This window comes from Diabrotica virgifera, chromosome 2 (genome assembly GCF_917563875.1).
Source record: "Diabrotica virgifera virgifera chromosome 2, PGI_DIABVI_V3a".
Lineage (NCBI taxonomy): Eukaryota > Metazoa > Arthropoda > Insecta > Coleoptera > Chrysomelidae > Diabrotica > Diabrotica virgifera.
Window position 1 is genome coordinate 250,387,573 of NC_065444.1, and position 24,590 is coordinate 250,412,162.

Sequence of the window (24,590 nt, forward strand, 5' to 3'; positions counted from 1 at the left end):
TTCTGCTTACCACATTTGAAAGTTCAAGTCAAAGTATATCGGTTTTAGTTATTTACATTGCTAAAAATGTATTATTTTATTGTTAAACAAAAGTATAAACACCTAGTGCTGGAGTGATGTTTTCAATGATTTCTCATTTAAAATCGAACGAGTAGGTAGAGTAGGTACAAGTGCAAGCGAGTCTATTTCTACGTAGCATGCATGTAAACGCATGTATTAGGCACGGGAAACACTATGTGTTTATAGCTTTTTTTTAGCAATAAACACATAAATTTTTAGCAATGTATATATTCGAAACCGATAGAATGTGACTTGAACTTTCAAATGCGGTAAGCAGAATTGCTATTTTATTTTTTAATCAGAAGTTATTCGGGTTCAAAAATTGCAATTTTTCGATTTTTTGAAAGTTCAACCGCGTTTATCTCGAAAACTATGCATCCTACGAAAAAACTTGAAGGAACATTTTTTGGTTAGAATGGCTCAAAAAATACAAAAACATGTTTTGTTTTTCGAGAAATTGCTGTTATGTAATTCCTCAACTTCTTTGTTTATAACAATCTTATCGACATCCGGATCAACTGTTACCCAAAAAATTCGTGTTCTACGGGCCAAAATACATAATAAAAACTTGGGTAAGTCCATCTGAATACAGGAGGCCGTTGTACCCCCCCTGGCGACAGGACTAAATTCCTCGTCGAAATTCTATTTTATCCATGGTCCAAGTGTCAGCTGTAGCAAATGGTATGTTTTTCCTCTCATAAATTTTTCTTATTTGTCTTATTTTGCAATTTACCCTTTATATAACATCTATGATGTACATAATATCCTATCTATTTTGCTTTTACTAATGCAAATTTTGGGCTATCTAACCCTAATCTTTTTTCTTTGTTAAGCAAACAATTACAAGATTTTTTCTTTGTTGCATATCTCAACAGCAAAAAACATATTTTAAGATGTTTTGAGATCTTTTTTGAAAAATATTTTGATAAATCACTACCGGAGGAGATAGACCAGGTCGCATCTGTAAAAATATTAGTATATTTAAACGTTGGGAGGTGACTCATACTTTTTTACAGAAATTGCTTGAAAATAACTCTTATAATAATATTTGAGTTCTCCCACTCAAAAAGGTCGAGAACATTGTTTAAATAATCAAAATGTCAAAAAATTAAGGAAAAATTCGATTTTTTTCTTCGTTTTTTGATTATAACTTTGAAAGTATTCATTTTTGAAAAAAGTTGTACAAACATAAACGTTGCGTAATTAAATTTCCTGTAATATAGAATTCATTAATAATTTTAAAAATTGTCACCCTTGGCAAAATAGCAATAATTGCGAAAAAACGATAAAAAACAAGTATTCGCATTTTACGTTTTTCAACCATTTATGCTACTCTTAGGACCTTCATGTTTTACCAAGAAAAACTTTATAATATAAGAAAAACATACTGTGAATTTCATTGAGATTGGTTGAATTGATTTTGCAAACTAAATTTTGCAATCCGCTTTCGCAAAAAAAAATTATATTTTCAAAATCTTGCAGGACTGAATATAAAGCAGACAGCAATTTTAATTTTTTTTACATATAGAGGAATACCTTACCTTTCATTTGCAATTTGCAAAATTAAAATCGGTTAACCACTACGGCGTCAGGAATTTTTTTAAATACACATTGTTTTTTTGGCGCTACCCGCAGGACAGCGGATAGTTTGCTCTGATTGGGCATTCCAATGACCTCTGATAATGATTGACAAATTTGTTTATTGCAAAATAAAAACACATGTTTGTCCTTTGAAATAACACTTTTTTTGTCAAAAATTTTCTTTGTTCATATATTTTAAGTTAGAGAATAAAAGTTTATTATTTTTAAACATATGCAACTGTTTAAGCAATATTTCATAAACAATAATCAACTTAGTGTGATTTTTGTGGAATTAAAATATTAAAATACAACATAATATAGTGTAAGAAAATAATATATTAGATAAAGATTGAAAGAAATTTTGGTGGAAATCAACTTGTGAGAATCGAACACCGCTGTCCTGCGCGTAGCACCAAAAATTAATGTTTATTTAAAAAAAATCCTGACGCCGTGGAAGTTAATGGATTTTTTCTACGGCCGTTTAATAACAAGCTCATTATTCGCTATTTTTTCATAGATAATAGCACCTATTACTGTACCCGTGAGTAATAATTCATTACTCACGGGCTGAAGTTACTCACGGGTCACTACTCACGGGCTGAAGTTAGATTCAAGTGGCGCATGCCTCTTTTAATATTAATCGTATATAAACTGCAAATAAAATTACATAAACTTGTTTATTTAATACAATAATTATTGTAATTTATACCAATAATTAACTTCGCAAATTTTTTAAAGGAATTTTAACTGTAACAATGTCAATATATTTTGTACGTTTATATCTTGTTTACCTACTAAAAATTTTGACGGTTATCATTTAATTTAGTGACAGTGACATTAGCGCATTTTGTTTATGTTAATTGGAATTTATAACTAATATTGTGTTTGTTTTTCAAGTTATATTGTGTTAAATTTGTTATAATATATCATGTATAGTTATATATTATTATATTATATATAGTTAAATGTAAATATACATTATAACTATATATACATTATAACTCCCAGGCAAGTAACTTGGTGGAATAAGGAGCTGTCTGATCTCAAAAGAGAAACAAGACGGCTCTTCAATAGGGCGAAGAAATCAGGTGATTGGGAAGCATATAAGGCTAAACTGAAAACCTATAATAAGAAAATCCAATCCGCTAAGGAAAGATCCTGGAGAGAATTCTGTGAAAACATTGAAAGTGTACCTGAAAGTGCCAGGGTTAACAGAATCCTCAAAAGAGATAACATTAACAAACCCAAGTCAATGAAATTGCCCAATGGGAAGTATACGGACACAGAGAAGGAGGCTGTAGAGCATCTTTTAAGTGTTCACTTTCCAGGGTCGACGCAATTGACTGCTAATAACAATCATCAAGCAAACAATAGCCCAACCAAAAGGGACTGGCTGACCTCTGACGAGATCTTTGGTTCTCACAAGGTCAGATGGGCTATTGAAACTTTTGAACCTTATAAAACTGCGGGACCGGATGGTATATTTCCTAAGCTTCTCCAGGAAGGTCTGGAAATAATCATGGGTCCCCTGATCACAATATTTAGAGCTAGCCATGCTCTGGGATACATTCCCAAAGCTTGGAAAAGGGCAAGGGTGGCGTTTATTCCCAAACCAGGAAAAACAGATTACACCTTAGCAAAATCCTACAGGCCTATAAGTCTGACCTCATTCATGTTAAAAACCATGGAAAAAATCTTGAACGAACACATCAAGAAAAACAATTTAAATGAAAATCCACTGCACCAACGGCAATGGGCGTATCAGGCAGGGAAATCAGGTGAAGCCGCCCTGCACAATCTAGTGTCGGAACTCGAAAGGAGTCTGCATCAGAAAGAAGTCGCCCTTGCTGCATTTTTAGATATAGAAGGTGCATTTGATAATACCTCAATCGAGTCTATACAAAGCGCACTGGTGAGGAAAAAAATCAACAACACAACATGCAAGTGAATTATTCAGATGCTTCAGAGCAGAATAATATCCACAGATACGCATGAAGATACCATAAATCTGAGGGCAACTAAGGGATGCCCTCAAGGCGGTGTATTGTCACCGTCATTATGGAACATAGTTGTCAATGATCTGATTCATGGGCTAAGCGCCCAAGGAATCTGGGTCCAGGGTTTCGCAGATGATATCGTGATAGTAACTAGGGGAAAATTTCCCAGCACTGTTGCGTATCAGATGCGATATGCCCTTCACTACATAGAGAACTGGTGTCTGAAAGAGAACCTCTCCGTGAACCTTTCTAAAACTAAACTGGTAGCCTTTACAAATAAGAGGAAGCTTACTGGACTGAGTGAGCTGAAATTATTTGGAGAGGTACTGGAAAGAACCAATGAGGTTAAGTATCTAGGGGTAACCCTGGATTCGAAACTCAATTGGAATACTCATATTACCAATATAACCAATAGGGCTAAGCGACTCTTCTGGAACTGCAGACGAGTTGTAGGTAAAACCTGGGGATTGAAACCAAAGGTGATATGTTGGTTGTACACATCAGTGATACGACCGACAGTTACTTATGGGTCAGTACTCTGGTGGAGAAAGACGGCTTTGCAATCTTGTGTGACCACTCTCACCACCCTACAAAGACAAGCGCTTCTAAATATAACAGGAGCCTTGAATAGTACAGGAACGGCTTCATTAGAGGCTATCACAGGTCTCCCTCCGCTGGAATTGTATATTTCGGCGGTAGCCTTTATGACCATCCTGAGGCTCAAAGCAAACAATACTTGGAGGCCAAATTATGTATTGAATAGCCACACAAACATTACTGGGACTATACTTGAGGAATACATCTTTATGATGAACTTAGATATGATGACACCAGAACTAATCTTCACTGAGAAGATTAACACAATTTTACCATCTAGAGAACAAAAAGTCCCAAACATTAATGGAGACTTAATATGGTTCACTGATGGATCTAAAACTGCCCATGGTACTGGATCAGGAGTCTTTGGGCAAACATGTAACTATAATAAATCTTACAGCCTAGGTCAACATACAACGGTGTTCCAGGCTGAAGTTTTTGCTTTGGTGGCCTGCATTGATGAAATAATTGATGAGGACCCTAAAGCTAAGAGAATCAACATTTACACAGATAGCCAATCGGCTATTCTGGCTGTAAAGAACCCTCTCACCAAATCAAAACTGGTGAGAAACTGCAAAGCTCTCCTCAATAACCTGGCAAAAGACAACAAAGTGTCTTTAATATGGGTGCCGGGTCATGAAGGGGTGCATGGGAACGAACGAGCAGATATGTTAGCGAAACAAGGCTCGAGAAAAACTTTTGAAGGCCCAGAACCTTTCTGTGGCATCACTAAAGATGCTATGAAAAACGAGGTTCAGAAATGGCTGATAAAGAATCATCAAAATAAATGGAGAACCACTCAAGGGCAAATCCAGACTAAAAAAATAATCAAGAATATTGATAAAAAACTCTCGAACAGTTTGATGAACCTCAATAAACGAGAGATCAAAACGGTCACTGAAATGGTGACTGGACATTGTCGTTTAAGAAATCACCTATACAAACTAGGTAAGGTGAATGAACCATGGTGCAGAAAGTGCGAAATTGAAGAAGAAACTGCCATACACATACTATGCTATTGCAGTGTGCTAGATGATGTAAGGCAGAACTTCACTGGTCAAATGAGGTTTGAACCAGAAGAGATCTTAAAACTACCAATAAGAAAACTGTTGGCCTTCGTTGAGGCCACAGGACTTATTAAAGTTTAAGGAGAAGAACAGGGTTTGGTACAAAGGTCTTATGACCAAGTGCCAGAGACTAACGAGTCTCGCCTGAGTTAAGAAGAAGAAGAAGAAGAAGACATTATAACTATATATTATGAAATACGTCCACCGACAACAAACATTTCCTATTTATTAGATTCACTGACAGTAAGTACAAATTTAAGCTTATATTTTTCGGAAACGAATAGAACTTATAGACTAAGAGCCGCTGTAGGTGAAAATTCTTAATCATTTTAGGCACGACGGGACCCTATAACTTAAATAGTAGAAGCTAAAAGACAACGTTTGAGCACTGTGCCGTCACTTTTCAGTGGCACATGCGTCTACAGTGGCGCATCAAACTTTCCACTTATGGACGGGATACATAAATTAAAAAATACCCTCCCTTATTACCAGAATTTAATTTTTTTCATTTTTTTAAGTTTTATGTGATTAAGACATAAGATTCATCGTAATTTTAACCCACCACCCCCTTCTCCCTGCCCCCACCATCAAAAACTATATTTTTCGATTTTATTTCTTTTGGTGGGATGCGATCAATTTTAAAATTTCAAAAAATTTACACGCATAGTTAAGGCTTTTATAAAACACTTCTATTTTTTATAGACCTGTAGGTTGAATGTACATAACCTCAAAAAAATTTTAAAATTTTTTTTTTTTGAAAAAAAGTATATAACTTTTTTTTGGGGATAGCTGCAGATCTAATTTTTTCTTAGTCTTGTGTATTTTATCAAACACTATATTTCTAATTTTTTTTCAGATTTTTCTGTAACGTTAGTCACCTTCAAAAATCCAAAAAACTGTTTTTTAAGGGGGTTTTGGGGGGTTTGAACGTGTTTTTCTGATTTTTAAATATTCTAAAGAAATCACTTACTTCAAGTTATATATAACCTATAAAAACAAAATTGATTTGATATATTATGAAGTCTATAAAATAGGGAAAATCCCCCAAAACCCCCAAAAAACAGTTTTTCGGGTTTTTGAAGGTGGGGAGACTTACGGAAAAATCTGAAAAAAAATTAAAAATATAGTTTTTGATAAAACACACAAGATTAAGAAAAAATTAGACCTGCAGCTATTCCTCAAAAAAAGTTGTACGCTTTTTTGAAAAAAAAAAATTCTTTTAATTTTTTGAGGTTATGTACACTCTACCTATGGGTCTATAAAAATAGGCATATTTTATAAAAGCCTCAACTATGCGTGTGAATTTTTTGAAATTTTAAAATTTATTGCATCCCACCAAAAAAAAAAATAAAAACGAAAAATGAAGTTTTTGATGGTGGGGGTAGGAGGAAGGGGGTGGTGGGTTAAAATCACGATGAATGATATGTGTTAATCACATAGAACTTAAAAAAATAAAAAAATTTAATTCTGTTAGTAAGTTCTGTTAACTTTTAATTTATTTATCCCGTCCATAAGTGGAAAATTTGATGCGCCACTGTCGACGCATGTGCCACTGAAAAGTGACGGCACAGTGTTCAAACGTTTTCTTTTAGGTTCTACTATTTAAGTTATTGGGTCCCATCGTGCCTAAAATGATTAAGAAATTTCACCTATAGCGGCTCTTAGTCTATTATATTGATTATTTCTAGTTGTATTTTTACCATAAATGGGAATTTAGTAATAGTAGGCAACCAATTATTCAGCCACGTACTAGGGGTAAATATCATTTAGGTATTTTTGTAAATTATATTAATTTAAATCTCGAGTAGTTGATAATTAAATTTTTTACTAAGTAAAATAAAAAAAGTCGTAGAAAAAGTATAGTATTCTTCTCGCATGTAATGGCTATTACTCACTCTGATGAATTACGACACTCGCCTACGGCTCGTGTCGCAAACTTCATCATCGTGAGTAATAGCCATCATTACATGCTCGTTGAATAATATACTAATTAATTTTAAAAATTGCTGAAGAAAGGTACTTTATTTTCAGCCCTGCAACATTTTGAAAAAATGAATTTTTTTTGCGAAAGCTGTATTGCAAAATTTATTGTGCAAAATCTATTGCACCGATATTAATGAAAACTACAGTATTGTTTTACTATATTATTATTATATAGTTTTTTTTGGTAAAATATGAAGGTCCTAAGTGTAGCATAAATGGTTGAAAAACGTAAAATGCAAATACTTGTTTTTTTATGTTTTTTTCGCAATTATTGCTATTTTGCAACAAGAGTGACAATTTTAAAAATTTGTAACCAATTATAGGAAATTTAATTACACAACTTTTATATCAGTACAACTTTTCTCGAAAGTGAATACTTTGGAAGTTATAATCAAAAAACGAAGAAAATAATATATAAATAATAATTTTGATTATTTAAACAATGTTCCGGACATTTTTGAGTGGGAGGAAAGCCCAATTATTATTATAGGAGTTAATTCCAAGAAATTTTTGCAAAAAATATGAGTCACCTCTCAACTTCCATCTCAAAACAGATGCGCCCTGGGCTAAGAGTACATTGAGAAGACAAACTATGGAAAAATGATACGTGGACTGTATTTCAAAAATTATGCGACAAGTATAAAGCTAATTTGATGTTTGGAATTTTTAAGGAAAACTTTACGGGAAAACCTTATTTAGTTGCTGTTAAACCATTGAAAAAAAGGAACACATTAACTATAAGTAAATTTATACAAGATAGTTTAACAAATCTCTTTTTACCCATACCACTGAATAAAATAATTTTAATGCTTTCAAATGTTGCCGCAGATATGTTAAAAGCTACTTGTTTATTATAGATCTTGACATTAATGACGGTAATTGCGTTCGTGTAGCCCGCGGGGTAAATATAATTGCAGAAAAAATAAGAAATCTGTTTCGTTGGTGAATGATTTTATAAATTTTAAGAACACAGTTTTAGTAAAGGGACGTTGAGGGTGCAGATATATAAATAAAGACTTCCCGATGTCCCTTTGGCAACTACACCAGTAATTACAAGGAAGAGCGCATGGCTCAAAGCAATTTTTTTACTTTGAACAGTGCAATGAGATATACTTAGTAACGTCAGCATTTGATGTGAATATTTACGAAGCCATTCGACATCTAACAAAAAATATTAAAAAGTCCAAAATTAAAACACCAATTTGCATATATCAATAACAATTATAAATTAATAGCTATGACAATTGCCTTATTAGTCCTGTCACCAGGAGGGGTACAAATATAAATTTGTGGTCAAAATATAATAAAAAATTTCCAGTCCTGAGATGGGGTAGCAACGATCCCCATGGTAAAAGCGCCCTTCAGCATCATATAGATTTTGATCCTTGGACTATCCACTACTTATTCTAAAATTTTCAAGCAAATCGATCCATTCTGTAAAAATTGCGAGGTAAAAAGCTTCGGTTCCTGGACTATACAGACAATTTCTACGTAGATTACGTACATTAAAACGCGTGCATTGGGCACGGGAAACACTATGTGTTGATAGCCTTGTTTAACAATAAAAAAAAATAATTTTTAGCAATGAAAATAATCAAAACCGATAGAATTTGACTTATACTTTCAAATGCAGTAGGCAGAATTGCTATTTTATTTTTTAATCAAAAGTTATTCGGGTTCAAAAGTTGCTTTTTTTTATTTTTGAAAGTTCAATTACGTTTACCTCGAAAACTATGCATCCTACGAAAAAACATGTAAGAACATTTTTTGCTTAGAATCACCCAAAAAATAAAAAAAGTTTTGTTTTGCTAAATATCGCTGTTATGTAATTCCTCAAGTTCTTTGTTTATAAAAATCTTGTCGACATCTGGATCAACTGTTACCCAAAAAATTCGTGTTCTACAGGTCAAAATACATAAAAAAACTTGGGTAAGCCCATCTGAATTAAGGAGGCCATTGTACCCCCCTGCCGACAGAACTATATTAGCCTTAGTAAATTTATATGAGGCAGTAAAATCAGTAGATAATTTAGAGTTAAAAATTAAATCGGATGTGGAAGTAATATCAATTAATGAAGGTATTATTTTGTTTTTATCTAATGATGATAAGGTTTTGAATCGGACATTTTTCGAAGAATTACAAATTGAGCCAGATGTAAGCTTATTACCCTTTCTCAAATATATTCTAATTACATTTATGTTGATAACGTTCATTTTCAACGTACTGTACAGTCGCGGTCACTGAATAGTTTACACTTTCATTTTTATACTGAAATATTGTAGAATTGCCGTGTCGTCCGGATTTACTTAATGTCATTGCTTATGAAAAATTTCGCAATATTGAAAAACAAAATAAAAAACTATTTAATGCCGCCAAATTGCCTACAGGAATTTGAATGATGTGTGAAACCAAGCGAGATTGCCAAACTCAATAATTTTAACCTTGAATAATAATTTTTAAACTATTTTCTATAATTTCCATTTTGTTACATTGTGTAAAATAGATTTACATATTTTAGTTTGATTTTTTAATCTTCATGAACCTATTCTGGGTCCGCCACTTGTAAAGTCACTTTGACGTAAAAGGTGCGTTTAAATGATGTAAAAATTCAAAAAAATTGCCACTGGGTATAAAGTGTAAACTATTCAAGGGTCACATCTATACGCTCTGAGCTTCGCTGGTGTCGCTCCTAGCGGATTAGTAATGCAACTGTCATACAACGCAAAAAAGTAATTAAATTGTAATCGATTTTTTTTAAATTTTGCTAATCATCTTGACGTTCTATTGATGAAATATTAATTTCTTACTTCGGATACTTTCACAATTGTCGTGTAGATGGCGCTAAGAATAATAGATTAATTTATAATTATATATTACGGAACATTAAAAAAACTTAAATTCAGTATTTAAAACGTAAGTATATTTAAGGTAAAAATATATACCACAGCTTTGACCAACTAATATTTATAAAATTAATGTTTTTATTTTTAATTTTAAATTAATCACTTTGACATTCATGTCAAATTTCCAGTAAACGTTTACAGACTTGTCACTACTGGCGCTCGCGAATTTTTAAATATCCCCTCTACGTACGAGCTCACAGTGTATACAAATTAAGTTTAAGTGATTAAAGTCATATTTTTAATACTTTATATGAAAATATTGAAAAGCGTTTAGTTGTAGCTAGATAATATTCTAAAAGGTTAAAATATCTAATTATTAATGAGATTAATATTTAGTTATTGATTTATTATGTTACCAATGTCGTGTTTTGTATTTTATATTTATATTTGTGTGAAGGTAATATTAATTTAATTCACTTTGTATACTAAATAATAAGCTATTTGCATTGCCTACATATTACCTATATGTCAAGATATCTACCTTTCTGTGATAGGTTTTTTAACTAGGAATTTTATAAGAAGTTAAGGAGGCAAAAAGCAAAGGAATTGTTTATTTGTTATTTTTTGATGATGCGCCCATGGCAATAACAATTAAAAACATCGCAACACTCAAACCGTGTTTTTTTCCAAGAAAAGGAAAATGATTTAACAAAATGATAATACTCTTCAATCTGAGACTATACTGCGCGACAGTAAAGTGGAGAAACCACTTGAAAGTTTGTCCAACTTTTTCATTATTATATTCGCCTCATTATTACATAATCGAGTGACGTGAATATTCATATTGCGATGATATAAATCAAAACCATGGAAATGGAAATCTACGTGGGAAAATTATTTTGAAATTCTTGAAATATCGTTTTACTTGCCGTTAGATCTTCAGCAAGGGAAGTCCTTCTAGTCTGCTTTTTATTTAGCCCATAGGGGCATTTGTACCATGTCTGGGAAGTATATCTTTGGCAGTAGTTAATAGCAATGGCGGCTCGTGAGTTTTACAATAGGGGAGGCTCTAACTATAAAAAATCTAGACAAATTTGCACTAGCAAAAAAAGGAACCAAAAAAAGTAATTTAAGGCTCCATTTTTTTTTACCATTTTTATTTACATTTCACCTTACGGGGACCCTCCCTCTTAGGAAGCGTTCAAGTATTACGTAACGCGATTTTTGAAGATTTTTGACCCCCCTCCCCCTACGTAACGCACTCTAATGGGCGTTAAACTATTGCGTAACGCAATTTTTGAAGATTTTTGAACCCCCACCTGCGTTACGCAATACTTGACCGGTCCCTTACCGCATGCTTGCATTGATAACTGAGATGTAGAATAGCTTTTGTAACTAATAATAATATTATTGTTACTAAAAGAACTTTATAAAAACAGAATTAAATCTAAAATTAACGAAATTTTTCGAATTTTGAGTCATAATACCCCACAACGATAGAAGTTCCTTGTAATTGCCGCGATTAATGGAATAATCCTCACTTTCATCGTGTCTGCGAAAAGCTAATTCCTTGCGAAGCCAAATATAATGTTATATCAATAAGCTTTTTTAAATTCATCCTATTCTCCAAAACCTGATTATTGTAAGTAATTATGGCCTCTTTTTAAGCTGTATCTAAAGCAGTTACCATATTTTGTTTAGCAAAAAGTTTTAATTTACACAAAAAACTTTTTCCCTCTTAGTAGACCCGGTTAACTAGTCCCATTTATTATACCATTTAATATTAAATGCACGATTTTGACGATTACCTGAGGATTTAATAATAGTTAAATTTGGCTGTGGTCTTTCTAAGGTTTTAATAATATAAGCTTTATTATAATATACTTAAAGTATTAAAATTATTCATTTATATACATTTTATATAAACAAACAACGGTACGTAAATTGTAAAAATAACCTTACCAAGCCAATAACAACACAAATAAAAATATATGAAATACAAAAATTTACCAAACACTAATTAAAAGAAATAAAATCACACCAAGAAATACCCTGACTATTAACTTCCTTATAGAATATAAGTAAAACCACAAGTGAGCCTAATTCTGGTTTTGCCTCCCTTGGCATATATTTCTGGGTAGTTTGACGTGAAGCGATATAATATTACGTTTCTCTATCGAGTATTATTGTACGCATAGGAAACTATATCGCTGGTTTCGAGACGTTTGTCGTAACTTAGAACACAACGGAGTCGAGTCTGGTTTCTACCTCCCTTGGTAGGGATATGAGGAGCTGCTCACAGCATACAGGTGGGCATATTGATGAATTCCAAATGCGTTTAGTTACAAAAGTGTGCAATAATTGACACTTTCTATTAGTACGAGCGCTTGTTGTTTCTCGTGATTCAAAATAAACAAAACAGTGACATTTCATCAATAATTCTAGAAATATTATGTCCCAGATATGACATAAAATATGTAAAAAAATTATGGGGAGGCTAAGCCTCCGTTACCTCCTCTGACGAGCCGCCACTGGTTAATAGTGCAGTTTAAATAATAAAGCAGTCGATTTATAAGTTATTCTGTAAAATACATGTTCCAGTATGCCAATTAAATAGTGTTATTTTGATTTTTGGAGCTTTGTTTTATTTGTTATTTTTTTGATGATGCGCCCATGGCAGTAACAATTAAAAACATCGCAGCACTCAAACCGCGTTTTTCCCAACAAAATGAAAATAATTTAACAAAATGATAATACCCTCAGATCTGAGACTATACTTCCCGAAAGTCAAGTGGGGAAACCACTTGAAAGTTCCTCCAACTTTCCATTATTATAATCGCCTCATTATTACATAACCGAGAGCCGTGAATATTCATATTGCAACGATACAAAATCGCTCGTAAAAGCCCACCTGCTGAAATAATAACAAAAACCATGGAAATGGAAATCTACGTGGAAAAATTATCCGGAAAATTGTTGAATTGCTTTCCGTATATTTTCCTTTAATATAACATCGCCCTGACAAAAACTCTGTTTTGCATTTCATTGTATGGGAACGTGGCATCTGGCAGACGCTCAAAATTTTCATTCCAAAATTTATGTTGTTGCTGCTCTAATAAATATTATTTCGATGTCCATATTCTGCCCACATTACATTATTCCATTTCGTTTTGTCTGTATTTATACTACGTATTATCACACTATAAAACTACACTGCTGCACTTGCTTATTTTCCTTTCAAGTATTGCACTACATGGAATGTGAATTATCTTGATAAATGTTATTATAATTCCATATAATAATTTCTAACTACGAGTAAATCATAATTTGTGTCATAATAATTTATACAGTGAGCACGTAAAGGTTGGAATAAATTCATTTTCTCGAGAATGGACGATTTTGGAAAAAAATCCCGAAACTGGTCAATTTTTGTTTTTAAATTACGACTTTATAACATATATCATATTAGTAACGTCACCCATCTGGGCGTGGTGACGTCATCGATGATTTTTTTAAATGGAAATAAGGGTCATGTGATAGCTCATTGAAAAGGTAATTTAATTCTCTATTTAGTAATATAAACATTTACATAATTATTTATACAGGGTGTCCAAAAAAAATTGTTTTTAAATTAAATTTATTGACATAAAAAGAAGAATGCATGTAATTTATTTAGTCCAAAATACATTTTACTGCTCTCAGAAAACAGAAAAAATATTTATTTGAAAAATAATTGTTGCTTTTCGGTTAAATTAAATTTTCAAATTGTCAAGAGGAAGGTGGGTGGCGGCTTTAATATTTAATTCAAGCAAAAACAATATTTATTTGTCAAATAAACATTATTTTCTGTTTTCTGATAGCAGTAAAATGTATTTTGAGTTAAATAAATTACATACATTCTTCTTTTTATGTCAATAAATTTAATGAAAAAAAATTTTTTTTGTACACCCTGTATAAATAATTATGTCAATGTTTTTATTACTGAATACACAATTGAATTACCTTTCAAGTGAGCTATCACACGACCCCTATTCTCATTTAACAAAATTATACATGACATCATCACGCTCAGATGAGTGACGTCACTAGTATGATACATATGCCAAAAAGTCGCTATTTAAATATAAAAATTGACCTGTTTCGGGATTTCTTTCCAAAATCGTCCATTCTCGAGAAAATGTATTTATTCCAACCTTTACGTGCTCACTGTATATTTAACTTCGCTCATACAATCTCTATAACTCAGCTTACTATAATGTTCAGTGGATCAACTAGCTAAACAGAGTTATTCATCATCATCAACATCATCATTACTCTGTAAGCGTTCAGTTCTGGACACAAACCTCCCTCAGATTTTCCACCTGACTCTGTCTTATTCAGCTTGCATTCCATTACTGTTTACACGTTTCAGGTCATCAGTCTATCTGGTAAGCGGCCTATGCTCCGTAGTGCTTCTTATGTTGGCCTACATAGTATGATACAATTGATCCAAAAGATGGCATAACCCAGACATCCAAAGTGAAAGTTATCCTTCAACACCAAATTGTTCTATATGGTCCACATAATGTTCAGAAAAATGAGTGAAAAATAATTATTTTCTTTTTTGTTCAGAAAAAAGTCACACCATTTTGAGCGTTGAGTTTGGGGTGGGGGGGGGAGAGGGGTGAGAAATCGGTAAATTCGTACGTCAAAAGGCCTAACCCAGACATCCAAAGTAAAAGTTTTCCTCCAACACCAAATTGTTCTATATGGTCTAGGGATGGCGGTTTTTGCCAAAACACCGGTTTTCGGTTATACCGTTTTTTTTGCTTACGGTTTACCCTGGCGGTTATAACCGGCCAAAAATCCGGTTTTTCAAAAACCGGTTTTCGGTTTTTTTAATCCAATAGGTTACAATGTTACATTTACAATGCACTTTAGTTTGCGTTACTCCACTCGACTCGATACTCGATATCAATATGATCAAAATTAGTACTATCGAAAGAACATCAATATCAATATAAATACAACACAATTTTTAATAAAACCGTTTTATTCTATTAATTATTATATTATCTAGATTTAGCCATAAGGCTCACACTTTCTCTAAGGGGAAAATTGACTCATCCCAGATACCTAAGGTATCAAAAGGATTGATCTCTGGTGGGACTCTTTCCGTGTTATCGAGCCCTAGGTGACTTGGTATGCAGGTATATCTCCCAAAAATGTTCATACACATCTGGCTGTTGCGAGTAGTACAGCTTTCTGCATGGTCTTGTAAAGGTGTTTCTTTTAGACCCAGCTTTTTTATGCTTTCGAGGAGGTTCTTCGGAATGACTCCAGTAGTCATAATAATAGGTATCGTCTGGGTACTTTGCATTCTCCATTGTCTTCGTATTTGAATTTCCAGATCTCTGTACCAGATCTCTGTTTTCCAGACCTCTGTTATATTTATTTATTATTTTATTATTATTATTTATTATTGATTATTATTAAATATAATATAGCGTAATATTAATATATACATATTGCAATAATATACAATTTAACCCAACCATTTCAGCTTAAAAAATTTCCCAGACTCTTTTAAATGGGATTTAAAAAAAATAATATCAACATAAATATTTTACTTAAAAATAAATTGGATAATGCAATTTATCTTTAATTTTTACTACGATCAAAAAAAATTATCATGTATTTCTTCTAACACGTTTGTATATTTGTATAGTAGGTACATTTTAACTCATTTAATACTTCCTGTATGGGCGTATCGTTTTGAAAACGTAGGGAAATCCTTGGAGATTCGTATTCGTAATCGGTATTTGGATATTCCTAGTCATAACATTATTTTTGGTAATAAGAAAAAGTCATTCACCCACTTTCAATGTCAAGAGTCAAGTGTAAAAAATAGATGATGTTTGCATCTACTTCAACCAGATCACTTCTTATGTAAATATTATGATTACAAATACCATTTCAACGAAATATTATAATAAAACTTAATTGTTTCTGGCTGGTGTGAGTTTGCACTTTGAATTTGCTTCTGAATTTATAAAATAAAATTTGAATTATGGTTTTGTTTGGAATAATTACTTGAGAATAATAATTATGATTCGGATCCAAAATAATACCTAACCTAATCCTAATCACCGTAAAAACCTAATAACCAGTTTTTACTTAAAAAAGAAAAAACCGGTTATAACCGGGACAAAAAACAACCGGTAAAACCGGTTATTGCGAAGTAAAAAACCCGGTTTTAGGTTAAAATCGGTAGGTTTTTCCCATCCCTAATATGCTCCACATATTGTTCAGTAAGGAGTTCCACCATTTTGAGCGTCCGGTTTGGGAGGGAGATGGGTGAGAAATCGGTAAGTTAGTAGTTTCTTTACGTTTTTCGTCCATATTTCTAAAACCATGCTTTAGCGTAAACAATGTTTAATACAAAAATGTTCAACATAAAATTTACAACAAAAAAGGTCCTATACGTAATTGTTATAAAATCAACGGTTCCAGAGTTACTGAGGGTGAAAAATGGAGGTTTCCGATACTATTTATAATTTTTGGGCAATTGATGATGATTTTGGGTGGTGGGGTTGACGTGTCTTTAAGGGCTTATCACTAACATACCATCGGTCACTGAAATAGCAAATTTTGTTTACAAAACACAATCCTGTTAAAGAGAATTTCTTTCATCAGTAATAATATTATAAATTGCTCAAAAATATTAAAGTATCGAAAACCTTCACTTTTTACCCTCCGTAACTCTGGAACCGTTGATTTTATAACAATTATGTATTGGACCTTTTTTGTTTTAAATTTTATGTAGAACATTTTTGTATGGAACATTGCTTACGCTAAAGCATAGTTTTAGATATATTGACGAAAAGCGAAAAAAAACTACTAATTTACCGACTTCTTCCCCATCTCCCCCTTAAAACAGACGCTTAAAATGGTGTAGCTTTTTACTGAACAATATGTGGACCATATAGAATAATTTATTGTTGGAGGAAAACTTTTACTTTGGATGTTTGGGTTAGGCCTTTTTTTGGACCAATGATACTATACTACCTCCGTAACTTTGGAACCGTTCATTTTAGAAGGATTATGAATAGGGCCTTTTTTGTTTCAAATTTAATGTAGTACATTTTTGTATCGAAGATTGTTCATGATAAACAGCATAGTTTTAGAAATATTGACGAAAAACGTAAAAAACTACGAATTTACCGATTTTTCCCCTTCTCCACTACCCCCAAACCCGACGCTCAAAATGGTGTGACTTTTTTCCGAAGATTAGGTGGACCATATAAAACAATTTGATGTTGAAGGATAACTTTCACTTCGAATGTCTGGGTTTGGGTCCAGTTATACCATAATATACAATATATTTTGTGCATTGGTTGTCAATTATTCTGGCGACGTGTACTACCCAATTCCATTTTACCGACCCGATTTTTTCCATAGAGCCTATTGCCGTTGTTGTTCTACGACGTATTTATTAATTTTGGATTCGGTTTATCAGAGATACACCCAAAACATGGCGCCCCATAGCCCTCTCAGTTACACGAATCTTTTTTACTACCTTTTTTGTGAGTGTTAATATTTCTGCTCCATAAGGGAGTACAAGTAATACGCACTGGTCAAAGATTTTCTTTTCGAGACATATGGATATGTAAGACTTAAAATTATAATAGTTTAGTTTACCAAATCCTGCCCAGGTTAAAGATTAAGTGAGGTGGCGGCTCACATGGCTGGTTATCTCTACCAAACCTAATTTCATGTCCTAAGTATTTTGCGATGCAGTCTGCCCAATATTCTTTTCATAAACAGCAATATTACGATTTAGCACAAGATTAGTTATTATTTGTATCTTGCTAACGTTGAGACTTATTTGCATACCTAGCAAATCAAATTAAATGAGCCTTCATTTTAAACAGATCACTTCCCTCGTTTCAATTTGAAACCGTAAACTTTTTACCTCAATTTTTTATCTGCATATGAAAATGTATTCCCAATCGAAATTAAAGTGTTTCACGTAGTTTCCTTCTTCTTTTTAGTTCATTTCCATTTTAAAGCTGTCCATTAAAACAAGTCTGCCATTTACATACTATACGTAGTTGCACTTAAACTCTCAAACAAAATTCTCAGAGTAAAATGATAATAGACGTACACAGCGAAAAGTAAATCCAACTTGCTAGGAGCAGGTTTAACTACAAATAGTACTACAAATAGACATTTTGTGTTTTGGAATTAAAAGACAATTTATTGTGAATATTAATAATTGAATAGTATTTATCTAATAGGCGAGTAGGGGGTTCTGATGGGGTAGTGATGCGTCGCAAATAGCCTCTCCTACTCAAATGTCAACCTCACCTTCACGTTGGAGAATCCTGTTACCACAAACGAGGCTGATATTCATAATGTGCTCACACAGGAACAATTTCATCATTTAGATTGTTTAATTTTTTTAAATCGATATTCGACAGAAGTCAACTTGTCAGTAAATCATTTTAACTTTTACAGTTACGATTATTTGCCATTACATATATATTAATTTTAGACCAGTGTAGTCAAAACTATTGATTTAAATTATAAAAACCCTTTGAAGGTTCAAACTGTCAATTGAGATACCAAAAAACTATAACATTTATAACTTACCTGACTTTTCATGGGGTCAGTATTGATCTGACACATATACTGCCCGCCGTCTTCTTCTTGAACGTTTTTGATATGAAGATTCCACGTTGTATGGTCATTGTGAGAAACACTAACTCTAGGGTTGTGCGTAATCACGTGATCGTGAATTGCTTGAATCGCTTTTGTATCGGCTTTAACCCAGCCTACCTGAAAAGGAAGAAATTAATTATTATTATAAAGTATAAAGGTTTCTATAGAAACTTTTTAATATTGATAAAAGTGAAGTTCAAAAGCATGTGGCTTGGTCTGACCAACGCTATGAGTTGTCTTCCCTTGAAAAGCGTAGTCTCAGAGTTGAAAATCGCCTGAAGACTGTAAAAAATTTTCTGGAACTATAGGTAGTGCAACATTATATACAGTTGAGTCCGCGAGTCTTTACCCGTGCGTCATCATTTAAAGCATACGAAATAAGTCGAAAATTTACTGAACGCAACGGCAAATGGATATTATTCCGATCACGGGTTATTATACAATTTGACGTTATCAAATAAATAGAATGTCAAATTTAAGTTTTCCTTTAAAATTTTGGTGCATCATTACAGCTACATTTGAAGTAGCTTAATAAATTATTTTATTATCATTGATTAATAAATTAATAAACAATTTATAAAAAAATTCAATAACATATTTTCTTTTTGATATTTTATTCACTTTGGCGGAACCTTTAACACAAGCATTCAACTGTGTCAACATTGAGGTTAGCTTTGTACGTCGTCAAAATTTATCTTAAAACAACATAAACTTATCACAAAATTTCTAACTCCAATATAAAATTAGTTGTGAAAACAAAACTGTTTCTATACTATAAAAAACTTTAAAATGCAAAAACTCGACAGAATAACAGCAAAAAATTCAACAAACTGATAGCCACAAAAGTAAACAAACCAAAACGTCAGAAATTGTACTTAAAATATGTGAAGACATCCCCAGTCGTCTTTATTTGTACCTATCTCTTTTCAATACACTGAGTCTTAATCGTTCATAAAAATAGCATGTGTTTTTACTTAAATAACAGGCGGCAGCTGGTTTGTCATTAATTTCATGCGCGCAAGAGAATGATGCTAAATAAAAAGTATGTGTTTTATCTCACCAGGTATTAATGACGTACGGGTAAAGACTCGCGGACTCAACTGTAGATGGGTGAATAGAAATTTTGGAGGTTTACCAGGTCCCCGGATATAGTCGTAACTTGGAATTACTGCAATATGGATATAGGATAGGGATCCATGGGGGAGGGGTAATTGTAATACATCCACTGATACTTAATTATAATGGTTTGGTTAAGTTTGGTGTCGCTCTTTGTTATTTATTTGACGCCCCCATTAAGGTGGGGGTAAATTTTATTATGTGATTAAAAAATTGGACCCAGTAAAATTTTAGCCTGCCATGCAAAATTTACAATGTACATGGGTTACAATGTATATGGATTTATACATACTAAATAATAAAAATTACCTGTATAATTATTTGAGGCTATGTTTTGAACCTTGTGTCATGCATAGGCATATAATACCTAGTGCTATTGCGACAGAGAGAAGTCTTTATAACTAGGGTAGGTATCTCTTTCTAATCGACAGGGTTTATCCAATGTCGTTGGGCTTATAGACCACGTGACTTTTCCACTGCCGCCGATTTAATAAACCCTTCTTCCTCTGGTTCCTATCCGTTTCAGATCTTGGAAATCATATTGGCAATCATAGTAATAGTAATATTAACTTGTGGGAGTTTTTTTTGTCAGTTTTTATAGCAGGCGCGGCCCCCTGTGAACGGGGGATGCTCTATGCGTATTTGTAGCGCCAATACCCAGAGGGTAGCAGCAATACTTACCGTGGAACAAAAACTGGCACCTGGCAGTAGGTATAAAATTCATCCCCATGAAAATGGTGGATAATCATAATTTATGTTTAGGGCCGCTGCCTGGGGATCGCCAGGGCACGTCTGGAGCAGGCGCTGGACGTGACAGCATGCGGGACGTCGGTGGCAGGGGGTTGAGGAGGCGGGCCCCTATCATACAATCAGCTGCAGCCCAACAACAACAACCACAAGCGAGCCAAATAAAAGCAAGAGCTCCATCCGCTGAAGTTGCTGCGCTGGAACATCAGCCGGCACTCACTCAAGCGGGATGACGGAGGCAGCGCATGAAATAATGGACTGTGTCCATTAATGAAAACATTTTGCGTTTCTACTATAAGGTGGCAAACCTCGGTCAAGAAACGATCGGCTACCGACGACAGCTGTTTGCCGAATTTTGCAGAGAGTACCCAGATATTTAAGTATCAGAGCAACGAGTATCAGATCAATACCGGGTAATCATAAGAAATAATCTTATCCCAGAGACTAGACTCGATAACATTAAAAGTGAAGTCAACAGTAGATTAACAACCGAGGGCTAGTTTTAGATCAAGTCCCTAATGAAATCCCTGATGAGCAGATTCCGGAGTATCCCATACCAGAAATTCAACCTGATAATACACCACAGGAAAACAAAGAGTTACGTGATAGCCTAGTAAACGAAACGGCTCGCGCCGTACAAGAGTTTAATGGAACAAACCCACTTAGCAGACCACCGCTACCAAGAATAAACTCTTGTAAGGAACTGTGCGCTGTTACAAATTGTGAACACTGAAGTTCTACCCAATTATTATTTGCATATGCTCATCTACAATGCAGCAACAGCAATTGCTAATGTAATGGGCATCAAGATCAGAACACGACGGGGTACTAATAACGGAAGAACTGGTAACAGAATTGCACCCTGGTAAAAAAGAGTGCTATGTAAGTTTGAATTACTGCGTAGGGATGTTGGCCAAATCACAGAATATTTATGAGGAGTACCAAGTAGAAAAATCATTAGGAGCTCTGACGAAATAATGCGGAGCACTGCAAGACACTCGAGATACGATCCAGAAAATAACACAGCCCAACAGAGTCTGGATACATTAAAACAAAAACTCTCCATCTATTCAGGGCTACTAAGGAGGTACAAAGTTAGTTACAACCGAAAATGTGACAATGCACTTTTTGAAAATTTCGAGAAGGCGTTCTACCGACAATTCAATTCCACCGTAGAAAGTGTCGACAAGTCTTAGCCAAGCCAAGAAGAAATTCATGAGTTTTGGGGAAATCAACTTTCCACACCAGCTACTTTTAACAACAATGCTGGCTGGATAGAAAATACGAAGCACAACTCTCACTACTACGTTACTGCTAACTACGAACCATTCACGACTGAAGAGGTCTTAAATGTCATCAAAGAGCTTCATAACTGGAAGTCTCCTGGACCAGACGGAGTTCAGAACTTCTGGCTTACATAAAAAGCTTTGGAGTGTTCATGAGTTAAAGGACAATAATTAATCATGTTCTTTCTACTCCGTAGGAAATACGATCACTTCTAACTCAGGAAACCACTTATTTAATACCAAAGGATCAAAATAACACCCAAGATCCAGCCAAGTACCGCCCAATTACTTGTCTTCCAACTTTGTATGAATTGGTTCATGGGTTGCAAAGAACAACTTATCATCGACTCAGTCATTTCTAACCAGGCATTCACCAAAAAAAGGAACCTCTTTACTGCATTTATCCACTACAAAAAGGCCTTTGATTCAGTACCGCATGAATGGCTTATAGGTATATTGAGAATATATACAAAATCGATGATAACATAGTGACGTTTTTAAGGCGTATAATGAGAGATTGGAAGACTAAAATTCACCTCCAAATAACTGGTGAAAACAATATCGAAACGAAAAATATCGCAATCAACCGGGGCCTGTTTCAAGGAGACTCGTTGAGTCCATTGTGGTTCTGTTTAGCTTTGAATCCCCTTTCCCAGCTATTAAACTCCACTGACTCAGGTTTTAGCATTAAAACAATAATACTATGGTGACGAAGCTCAATAATCCTTTGTATATGGATGCTTTGAAATTAATGGCTTCCACTAGAGAACACCTGGAACAGACTCCAAGAAAAAATCGACGTGTGACGAAATAGTAATTTCAAATTGTGTACTGTTGTTATACATTACTTTAAATTGTGTACTTATCTCGATCGACACGTTCAAAAATAAATTGATAATGCAATTTTTCCTTCGTTATCTTTTGAACCGAAGCATAATCAGGGGTGAACAACTCTGGCAAAGTTTGTATCTCGATTATTCGCCCCATAGAAATTCGCTTCCTACGAGTAACAGCCTCCCTAATTATCGTTCACTCGGCTTCCGTATTCTCCAATATCCACTTAACACATTGCCGTTTGCCTAATTGCAAGCACTACCTGCAAATAAACCAAACACAGCTTATAATAAGCAGTATTAGAAACTGCACGGAAAGGAAAACTAGAAGCAAGTATACACCTACAGCAATCGATCCAGGGTCTCTCCCGTGCAAATGAGATTAAGGCAATCGAAAGGAGATAGAATTCAAAGAGAATTTGAGAAGTTGTACGTAGCATCGTACAGTTGCAACAAATGCGAGATTTTGTAACACGATATTAATTGAGGATGCAGAAGGACTTTCTGAAGATTAAATTAGTTTATTGAGATATGAAATTCGAAGACGTGTTCTATTCAAACTGGCGCGCCATGGCGCGACAATGTTCGATGTTTGAATGATATCGTTTAATTGGGTCCAATAACTATATAGCTTCCTCAATCATAGTGTGGCCGAGTAAATCCAGACAGTAAGACTATTGAATAAATAATGAAATTATTCATTTATTATGTTTTAAGGGTATGTAACGAATTGTTCGATATTTGGTACATGAATAAATGATACTAAACGGCGATCGAGCGGATTAGGAATTGCATTTATTTATTAACACGAAACGGATATACAAGGAGAGGAAATCTCGCTCAACTTGCGAGAGGGTAATACTTGCAAAGATCTGCGCTCAGCTCGCGTAGCTTGGAATGGGGTTGCGATTCGTCGAATTCGCTTAGCTCGCCAAGACGACGTTCTTCTGAGAGTTTCAAAGTATGATCGGGATACGTTTAACACACCTATTATATTTGTTTGGTTATTCTGCGTTCAGCACACACACAGAGAATAATCAAATAGTTTAACTTTTCTCTAAATTAATTAGGTTATACTTAATTTTAGGGCTTTTAAACACTGATGATGGATTCCTTAATCCGAAAACGTTTTGTAATGTGACCCTTATTTAGGGTATTTTAATATATACCTTTTACAAAAAACTTGGAATTTTTGTAATTTATGGTATATATCCAGCTACAGAAAGTTTATTTTCCTCGTGGATTTTTTAATCAAATAGTGTTTTATACTGCCACAAACGTTATAAAAACACGTTTTGCTTAATACATTGGCGTACTCTAGACGATAAAATTATACTATCGTCACAATTTGGTATTATCTCCTTTTTGCTTAATACCATGATTACAGCTATTTTTTAACTTCTTTAACCCTTATCCGGGCAAGGTGGGCCCAAGGGGCCCGAGATGCCAATTCTTTTATCATAAAGTGATAAGAAAAATTTTATTGAATTTTATGCATCACTGAATTTGTTTAGTCTTCCTTCAACATAGTCATGAGCTATTCAAAATATTTTTGAATTTTGTCACGTAAAGGGGCAACACGGACCTGTAGGACCCTATTTGTATTTATATCTAAAGTCTTAATCTTTATTACAGAAGTTAATCTGGCAGTTAGGTAATATTTTTGTGGATCATATAAACGACTTTTATGATTCCGGACATCCAATAATAAAGTCTAAACGTGCAACAAACAATGTAAAATCTCTTTGACGCGAACATCAAAGAGATGCTTACAATG

The 24,590-nt window shown here is 33.8% G+C and overlaps 1 protein-coding gene across 1 annotated transcript in view; it reads right to left on the reverse strand.

Moving 5' to 3' along the window:
• LOC114334869 (lachesin-like) overlaps window positions 1–18,948 on the reverse strand; it is a 352,894-nt gene extending 333,946 nt beyond the window's left edge. Inside the window, exon 1 of the mRNA XM_050643143.1 lies at window positions 18,763–18,948. Within this exon, the coding sequence (XP_050499100.1) occupies window positions 18,763–18,798 (36 nt within the window). The 5' untranslated portion in view covers window positions 18,799–18,948. The remainder of the gene's footprint in view (window positions 1–18,762) is intronic.
• Between the last annotated feature and the right edge of the window lie 5,642 nt (window positions 18,949–24,590).